At 38.9% G+C, this 10,239-nt stretch overlaps 1 protein-coding gene across 1 annotated transcript; it reads right to left on the reverse strand.

Annotated features, from left to right (window-relative positions):
- Nucleotides 1-88: 88 nt before the first annotated feature.
- Nucleotides 89-5,742, reverse strand: LOC150032485 (uncharacterized). Its single transcript, XM_090306924.1, has 10 exons — nt 5,396-5,742; nt 4,312-4,906; nt 4,154-4,236; nt 3,875-4,060; nt 3,613-3,811; nt 3,271-3,469; nt 3,030-3,114; nt 2,482-2,915; nt 1,917-2,035; nt 89-277 (listed from the first exon to the last, which is right to left on the reverse strand). The coding sequence occupies exons 1-10, from the start codon at nt 5,740-5,742 to the stop codon at nt 89-91; spliced, it is 2,436 nt and encodes an 811-aa protein (XP_090163050.1).
- Nucleotides 5,743-10,239: the final 4,497 nt, after the last annotated feature.

Below are 10,239 nucleotides of genomic sequence, written 5' to 3' on the forward strand. Positions count from 1 at the left end.
CGCTTTCACTGATCGTGCAGTACTTTGCCTATCGTATAGCCCGATCGTCTAGCGTGTCACTCCTCATCATTTAACGCTGCGCACATCTTCACAATCGTATAATTTCTTGGCAATGCCTCTTTCCAATACTTCGGCCAATCACGCGTCCAACCTTACTTTCTTCAACATTATTATCCATACAATCATAAAAGCATACGACTTCTGAAATAAAACTAAGAATGATTGATAATGTAAAAGTTGCTTGTGAACCTAAAAGTGATGGAATGGCTCGACGGAGCTGTAACAGAGCAAACGAAACAAAGCTTAGCAGCATAATAGATCAATCATAGAATTGTAACAAGATGAAGAACCAAATAAGCTTAGCAGCGAAACAAATCAATCGTGGAACAGAGCTGGAACAGATCAATCGTAGCAAGATGAAGCAGAACTGTAAACACAAATAAGCTTATATACAGGAATCATGTCTCGATACTATATACAATCTCGATTCTATATACAATGATGAACCAAAAACAATGATGTACAGATAAAATTAACCCTAGAGGTTTTTTTTTGTTTTCTTTTCTAAATTATTATAAATGCATATTTTTCTCAAAGGCTTCTACTAACCTTTGATAAAAATAAGTATTTCCAAAGGTATTTTAACGACCTTTGATAAATGTTAATATATATTTTTTTATTAAAATAAATCTCATCTTTAATAATTTTATTAAGAATAAATTTTTTCAAAGGTTTTTTGAAATTCTTTGATAAATGATAACATTGTTATATTTCTCAAAGATATTTTTATTAACCTTCAATAAAAAGTACATATTTCTCAAAGGTTTTTCCAATACTTTCAATAAATGTATATCTTTCTCAAAGGTTTTTATTAACCTTCGATAAAAGGTGCATATTTTTCAAATGACTTATCAAAGCCTCCAATAAATGTATGTCTTTCTCAAAGGTTTTTATTACCCTTCGAAAAAAACTATATATTTCTCAAAGGTTTTTTCAAAACCTCCAATAAATATCTTTTTCAAAGGTTTTTATTAACCTTAAATAGAAAGTACATATTTCTCAAAGGTTTTTCCAATACCTTCCATAAATGTATATCTTTTTTTTTTTAGAATAGGTGATATTATTATACAACAACAAGGGAGATCCCATAGCCCGGGATCAAGGCATCAAAGCATCAAAGCACAAGCAAAGACGGGGTAACAAACCCAAAAGCAAAGCCTACAAGACAAGATCAGAACAATACCAACATAAAAGAAACAAACTCGTAGACCACTAGAAAGAGCCATAGAGAGAAAAAAAACAAAGAAAAACGAGAAGTACAATAAGAAAAACATCCGAAATACACTATAAAAAACTAAGAAGATCAACCGGCCAAGAAGAAGCACGAGCACGAACCGTAGAGACCATAAGGTGAACCAGAGCTGACACCGACCTCGGTCTACTTCCATGTAGTCGTCGATTACGTTCTTGCCAGATGTAGTATATGGAAGGACACTAGAAAACACGGAATAACTTACTACGTACCCCTTTACCCGACCCCACTCGACACAACCAACTCAACTCCACATCTCAACTCTCCACCCGATGCGACGAGCACAACTGATGCAACACACCAGGCCACACCTCTCTCCCAAACCCACACTTAAAGAATAAATGATCTCGCGACTCCACACCTCCCCCACACAGAAGGCACCCCCCCATCTGACAACACACCTCCTCAACCAATCCCGTGTACCCAACCTGTCCCTCATAGCTAACAACATACAGAAGGAGTGACGCGGAATACCACCCCCCACCCACAAAATACCAGCCCATAACACCCTAGGACAACGAGGACGCAAACTCTCCCACGCACTAGTGATAGAAAACCGACCACTTGCATCCGGTACCCACACTCAATAATCTTCCCCCCTCACCCTCGACCCCACGGCCTGAATAAGACCCCAGATCTCAAGAAGATCCCAAGACACTATAGGCCAACACCAACCTTCCTCATCAACCATGAAATCCGACAACCACGCCTCCAAACTACTCACTGCATCATAAACCACCGTAGACCCATAAGAATCCAAAATTTCACCCCCCCCCCCCCCCAACAGCCAAGGATCCCACCAAAAAAAACAAGACCGTCGCCAACCATCAAACGAACCAAATGCTTAAATCTATCTCTATTTCGCAATGTAGCCCTCAAGCACCAAGATCTCCCAACCTCACTCTAAACAGCACATAGAGACCACCCATGCAAAACATAAGCCTCCACCCACGCCACCCATAATGAACTTGATTTAATTAAGAGAAGCCAGAGCAGCTTTATAATAGCAGCCTGGTTCCAAGATGCCACATGCTTCACACCCAACACCCCCCCTCCTGCCCAACGGCAAGCACACCTCATCCCACGCCATTCGTGCACCTCCCCTACTTACTGCACTACCCTTCCATAAATAACTACGTAACAGACGATCAACCTCATGAGTTACACACGCAGGCAACATGAAGATGCTACACCAAAAACCTGAAAGGATTGTAAGATTGACCTAACAAGTTGTAACCTCCCAGCAAAGGAGAGAGACCGCGCTGCCCAGCTCCTAATACGAGTTGTAATCCTCTGAATCAAAGGAGCACAATCCTCAGCCCTCAATCGACCCGCCAAGAAAGGTAAACCTAGGTACCTAACAGGCAGCGAACCAAGAGAGAAACCCATAAATGCAGCTAGTTCCTCCGCCTCCCCGGACTCTACACCCGCAACAAACATGGAACTCTTTCCAACATTAGCAACTAACCCAGACAACCCAACAAAATCTGTCAAGACCTGCCTAAAAAACTCTAAAGACTCTTTCTCAGCTGCATAGAAAATCATTAAATCGTCTACAAAAACCAAATGAGCCAGGCCCACACGCTCACACCGATCATGGAACCTAAACTACACAGGAGGCTTATTCAACAACCTAGATAAGACCTTCATCACCATCACACACAAAAAAGGAGACAACGAATCCCCCTATCTCAACCCTTTACTACCAGGAAAAAACCCCTCAAGGAAACCATTAACCATCACAGAGAACATAGGCGAAGTAACACAAGCCCTCACCCAACTAATAAACTGAAGGGGCATACCTATAGCCAACAACATACCAAACATAAAAACCCAATTTACCAAATCATACACCTTTTGAAGGTTGACCTTCAACACATAATGCAACTTCCCTCTGCCCTCCTTATAGCCCCCCATAAGCTCTTGACACAATAATATGTTTTCGAAAATCGACCTACCCTGAACAAACATAGACTGGTTACCACTGATGAAAGCAGGCAACCACAACAGCAATCTCTCAGCTAAGATCCTCGAGATATGCTTATACATAACATTGTAACAAGAAATAGAACGAAACTCCTCCATACGTTCTGCTCCTCGCCTCTTTGGGATAAGAGTGATGGCAGTAGAATTAACTCCACCAGGTAGGTAACAGGACTAAAAAATATTCAGCACAACATCACATAAATCATCCCCAATCACATTCCAAGCACCTTTGTAAAAATCAACCGAAAACCCATCAAGCCCAGGAGCCTTCCCAGACTTCATCGAGAATAAAGCCTTATCTCATCCCGACTCACTAGAAGACCAAGCGCCTCCACCCCCTCCTCGGACCATCTGAAATGCACAATATCCCTAATTCGGGCAGTAAGATCCCTATACCCCACTGTCTGAGACCCTAAACATCCCCGAAAGAACTTTACTGCCACCCCTGCCACCCTGTCATGCACCGTCTGGTGAGTCCCTCCAGCATCCACGACCGTAAATAAACCACTGCAGCTGCATCAAGAACGAACACAACGATAAAAGAAAGTTATGTTCATATCACCTAACTCCAGCCACCTCATCCTAGCCTTCTGTCGTAGCGACGCCTCCTCCAATATCGCCACTAACCAAAACACCTCAGTGGCCCGAGCCACCTCTACACACACCGACTCTGAATTAGGATCCCTTTCTATCTTCGCCTGAGTAACCTCCATAACCTGCCTAGGCGCCCTCACCTCATCAGCTAACACAAAGATACGCCTCCTAAACGAAGCACGTAAAACTCTCTTCACTGCCTTCAAATCTCGTACAAAACTAACCATCGGGGATACATCCTCAGACCATCTCTACACTGACCTGATAGTATCAATAAAACCCTCAGCCTCCGCCCAATGCGAAAAAATAATGAAAAGTGGGAGGTGGCCTACTCCTCGTCTCCCCTGTAGACACCAGAAGAGGCTTATGATCATAAATTCCCACTGACCAACCCTAACCCCCGAATACGGAAAAGCTACCTTCCACGCCTCATTCGACAAGCAACGATCCAACCTGCGCAAGATACCATTCCCCTGAATTTTACTAGTCCAAGTAAACCAATTACCTATCACACCTAACTCAACCAAATCCGCCTCCAATAACGCCCCATCAAACTTCTCCATCTCTCTCAAGCTAGGGCAACCACCAAAATCCTTCGAACTACTATGAATGGCATTAAAATCCCCCAAAACAACTCCAGGAAGCTGCCACGAGACACACACATTCATCAGCTGAGACCACAAGTTCCTCCTCTCATTCACATGATTAGAGGCATACACAACACCGATATGTACCCTAGCAGTAGATACAATATCCACTAAGGTCCTAGAAATGAACTGATCCCCACTAACATCAATAGAAAACTCATAGACACTCTTCCGCCACATCACCCAGATCCTCCCAACTCCCCGCACACTATAGCTACACACACAACTCCATGCATCACCAAATCTACCCATCACCATACCAAAATTTTCACAACGAACCCTCGTCTCAAGCAAGCAACAGAAAGTAACAGAGGATGAAGCCAAAAAGTCTGCCACCACTCTATACTTAACAGGGTCGTTCAACCCCCTAACATTCCAGGAACACCAAATCATGGACCTGGTAACAGATCACACCTACCACCTCCCACTGGACCTTTGCCCAAACTCTCAAACATCTCATCTATAACAGACAATGAATTAGGATCTGCCTGCATTAGAGTGAAAGCCAACGAGTCTCCCCCCCTCATCACACAAAATATCAAACTTATTGCGATCATCAACATGCTTTACAAACCCCGTAATTCCAAGGGACTCATATATTTCTCTATTCCTCAAGGGCACCGAGTCCGGTGACCCACTGCCACCCTTATGGCCTACACCTCCTCTGTCGCGCTTACGACAGCTGACCATAGTAAACTCGTCAACACTCCCTACATTCTTACTCCCAACCACTGGGTTATCTCTCCTTCCACCAATACCCACGTCCTGCCCCTTCCTCACACTCTTAATACCCTCATTCTCCCCAAACACCCCTCATTTACTGCCACAATACACAACTCCTGACTCTTTTCCACACCTTGCTTCACACACAACACCAGAATGCCCAAAGGATCCACAGCACACACACCTACAAGGTTTCCACTCATACACTACTGGAACAATAAACTTCTGACCTCGCATTCTAACAGTGATTGAAAGGGACATTAACAAATCGTCATCCACCTGAACACAAACCCTCACAAACGATAACCGCCACCGCTCTCTTGTTGCAACATCAAAAGAGACAAGTTTACCCACGACACTAGTTAACACTGCTAAACCCCTATCCATCCACAACTCCAGGGGAACACGCTCCAGTTTAATCCAGATAGGAACATAATCAAAAATAAAGGTTTCAGGAACAATACCTGGGTCCACTGTCATAATAAAATGGGTTTACCACCCAAGTGCCACGGACCATTTTCCAACACCCAATTCTTTGACTCTACCTTCTGAAATTTAAAGATAATCAAACCATTCTCCAACAAGGTAACAGTTGGCATCTCTACGCGTCCCTAAATTCTCTGAATAATTCGACAAATAACAGTATATGGGAGTTTGGCATCCACAAACTGACCAACCAAAGATTTCTCCCACAGACACACACCTCTTCAATAATTTCCTCACAAGGTTCAACAATAACCTTTTCATCTTCGACCACTGGTGGAATAAACTCTAAATTTCCCCTCAACTTCGGCCCAAAAAGGGTCGCCCACGAATTACCCTCTTTCACGCCATGATCAGAACCACCAGAAACACTCCCCTTCTCCAATATAACCGACTTAGGACCAAACCCCTTAGCTAAACTAGTTTTGGGAACCGACTCCTTCCGAACAAGAAGATCCCGTGTGTCCACCGAGCAACCCTTACTACCAAAAGGCCCAACCCATGAAACCTCCTCCCTGCCTGACTTCTGCCCCCCCCCCCCCCCCAAGCCTCCCAACTCCGACCCAACATGCGGCTCTCCCACTAAAACCCCCACTCCTCACTCCTTTTGACTCATTTCCCAGCTCCCCCAGAACCAAACCACCCCCTTCAACTCCGATCACCCCAATTCCATCAAGTCCCAACCCAACACCCTTCACAACCCGATTATCAACTGAGCCCCCAATACCTTCAAAGCTCCCAGACACACCCTTCAGACCCTATTCCCCAACTCAACTAGAGCCCAAACTCCCAAGTGCATCAACTGACCCAAAACCCAACCCACCCAGATCAACCCCCACAACTCGACTTACTACCGAATCTGTGTTAGGCGCCAAGGACTTCCCTTCGACCGCCTCCAGAACACCCACCGTCGACCTCCCCAGCCCTACAATGTCAACACTCCTCCAAACAGAATCGTCACCCTCCCCAGAACGATCGTCAGACAACCCTTAATCCTTCACCTTTGAAGAACGGGCATCAATCTCCGGTCTAAGCAGACGAAAGAGTTGTCGAGAAGCTCGACCTCCATTCTTTTCCTTCACTCTTAAAGGCAACTGCTTACGCACCATCGTTACCCGCTTCCACTATGATTAGCTCGCACCTCAATACCCAAAAGCACGAACTACCTCGAATCAGAACAGCCAAACAAACCACAGCGACTAACCTGGACCCTCCACCTCGACAGCGACCGACCAGACACGAACCGGACGTGAGGAAATAGAACGGAACAACCCCACGAAATGCCCACGAACAGAACCTAAATGGAACCTCACTGACCAAACAGACCAAACTATGAACCTCACGAATGGAACCCACGAACGAAGTTGAAAGGAACCCCACCTACAAACCCCACGAAACGCGAAGAAAGGAACCCACCAACCTGAACGGAGTTGAACAGACCGCCCACCATGAACGGACCACCCACGGCAGTGGCGACGCTAAACCCTAGAAGACCAAAAGATCAAAATGTATGTCTTTCTCAAAGGTTTTTATTAACCTTCAATAAAAGGTACATATTTTTCAAAGGACTTATCAAAACCTCCGATAAATGTATGTCTTTCTCAAAGGTTTTTATTACCCTTCGATAAAAACTACATATTTCTCAAAGGTTTTTTCAAAACCTCCAATAACTATATATCTTTTTCAAAGGTTTTTATTAACCTTCAATAAAAAGTACATATTTCTCAAAGGTTTTTCCAATACCTTCAATAAATGTACATCTTTTTCGAATGTTTTTTATAGCCTCCAATAAAAGATTGTTGAAATAGCTCAATTTTCTTGTAGTGAATATACTCATATGTCAATTGAGCTATATCTCCTCGATTTGGCAATTCGAAAATGATGTTAATAAAGGAAGAATTAAATAATTCAAACATTTATTGATATGAGATAATGTAATTAATGGTATTTCAAAAATAAAATCCATATATAATTAATTGAAGATTCACAGATGGTATATTTTTTATTTCAAAATGTTACAAAATTAAAAGATGGAAGAGAATCTAAATTGATAAAAATATTCCAAAATATTGCTAAAATCTAGTTACGAAATATTACTAAATTGTAGGACATTCATAAAATATTAGTACATAGTAGGCTAATTCCATAAATCTTTCAAGAATTTAACTACAAACCTAATTTCGCACAAACTTTTAGAGTGAAAGAGAAAGTTGAAGACTTGCTTTGTGGATGCAAATATGGAAAACGATATAGATGACAAGAAAAGTACTATAGAATATGTTTTTACTTTGGATAAAATTAAAATTAGTTTAGTTTTTAGACTAGAGAAGATAACGACTTTTTTCAACTACATGGGTTGAGCATATATTGTAGTTACTAAAACAAATAAAGACATGATATGGCTTCAGCTCCTTTTAGAATAACATGACTTAAAATTCAAAAGGGGACTTTGAATTGTGATGGCCTTAGTGTTAGTGTTATTCATTTAGGAAAGAATGCAACGTTGGGGCAACAAGAAGAATAGCTAAATCTAACCCTCTCCAATTCAAAAATAGCTAACCCATTGTTTTTTGCAAAAATATCTAAACTTAATCTTGAACCGAATATTCAAATTTCATTGTAATGAAAATACACCATAAAATACATTTAAAAAGGATTATAGGGTTAAGAGAGATGGTAGTTATATTCAAAATAAACTTAAAAACAAATAAAAATATCTAAAATTTAATTTTAACTTGTTTCAATTTTTTCCCAATAAAAAACCTAGAACAATTCATCATATTAGGGAGGACATAAAAAAGTAGGGATTTCAAAACCTAAAATAACAAATATGAACTACATAAAGCAATATTTCACTTATGAATTTCTAAACTTGCGACTGAATTAAAAAATGAACTATGATCCATATAAGTTTCAAACAAGGAGTATATATTCGAAAATACATATGATATCAACCTAACTTTAAAATGACTATATGAATATGTAATATTCCTCATTTAACTTGAAATTGATAACACTAACAATTGAGGTACATGGATATGAGAAGACAGTGCCCATGTCATTACTAGATATTCTAAATTTTTGAATTAGTAATTAGGTTGTCTATTGTTAAATAATAACATGAATCACATTATGATTTAGTCAAATGCAAACACTGAATTACATAGAGAAATACTAACAATGATGACCTAGAATAAGTAGTATGTATAGGGAAATACAGCTAATAGTTAGTATATATTGAGAAATATATTTGTCTATAAAAGTTTAGATAAGTACGATGGGATTTAATTCCGGAGCGGAAACGTAAAATCACTTTTGTTATTGATTTTGAGAGATGAAAATAAATACAAAATTAAAATTAACATGTATCTCGTGCTATGTAAAATAGATTAAGCATTAAATCAAGGAGAGAAAAAGTAATACCTTTGAAGACCTTTTCTTCTAAACCTTCTCCAAACTTTCTAATCGTGAATAAAATATTGCAATTCGTACTAAAAACCTCCAAAATGCCTTTTCGATTGTCCTCCGGCAAATACCTAACTTGTGAGAGTTGTTTGATTTGAAAGAGACGGAGGAATTTTGGGGAAAATATAGAGTGAAAATTTTTCTGTAGTTTTTTCTTTTCTTTTCTTTTCTTTTCTTTTTTTTTTTTTTTTTTTTTTTGAGAACTTGAGAATCCTTTGAGAAAAATGTATTTCATTGTGTGAAGTTACCTCTCTGCAAAAAAGCAAAATTAGAATATAACACGAGAGGGAGTTGTAACTTCCCCTTTCCACTCACCCACTTTCTCACGTAAAAGGGGTGGGTTAATTAAATAAATATATTTAATTAAAAATTAAATTAATTTAATTAAATAAAAATAAATCAATTAACTAATTAATTTATTAAATATCTAATATTTAATTGATCATTTGAATCATAATCAAATATGCATTCGTCTCATAGCCTATAGTTTTAATATGAATTTAATTCATATTATTTGTGATCAACAGTTTTAATAGAAATCTTATTTGCATCGATTTAATATTTTAATAAAATTAAAATACATTAATTCTATTAAATAATATATAGTTCTTATTATAAACCAAATTTACCATTAATTATATATTAAAATATATCAATAGACATTATACTATATTTTAATATAAATTTTATTTATATTAATTTAACATTTGAATCAAATTCAAATATACTGATTTTCCCAAAGTATATATAATTATTATTATAAATCATATTTAAAATTAACTATATATTATAATGTATTATTATACATTATACTTTATATTAATTATATCATATACAATTAATACATATATTTACTTGAGCTAATTTGAACAATTCAAATTATTCTTTCAAACTTTGGTCCTTGTTATTCCATAGTGAGTCAGCAGGGGGACCTAATGGATCCACAAATTATAAGTTCCAATGATTCGAGATTAATTAATTAAACTCTTTAATTAGATTAATTAATTAATCATCATTCATGAACTATGG

This window comes from Benincasa hispida, chromosome 11, assembly GCF_027475165.1.
Source record: "Benincasa hispida cultivar pf3 chromosome 11, pf3_genome.v1.1, whole genome shotgun sequence".
NCBI lineage: Eukaryota > Viridiplantae > Streptophyta > Magnoliopsida > Cucurbitales > Cucurbitaceae > Benincasa > Benincasa hispida.

What these genes read in the sequence shown, in the direction of transcription:
- LOC150032485 (XM_090306924.1), bottom strand. Translation starts at nt 5,742, where the DNA reads ATGACAGTGGACCCAGGTATTGTTCCTGAAACCTTTATTTTTGATTAT. An exon ending in CGACAGAAGGCTAGGATGAG is followed by an intron (nt 3,812 to 3,874) that starts GTGGCTGGAGTT and finishes TTCTTGATGCAG; the next exon opens with CTGCAGTGGTTTATTTACGG. An exon ending in TGGAGGCGCTTGGTCTTCTA is followed by an intron (nt 3,470 to 3,612) that starts GTGAGTCGGGAT and finishes AATATTTTTTAG; the next exon opens with TCCTGTTACCTACCTGGTGG.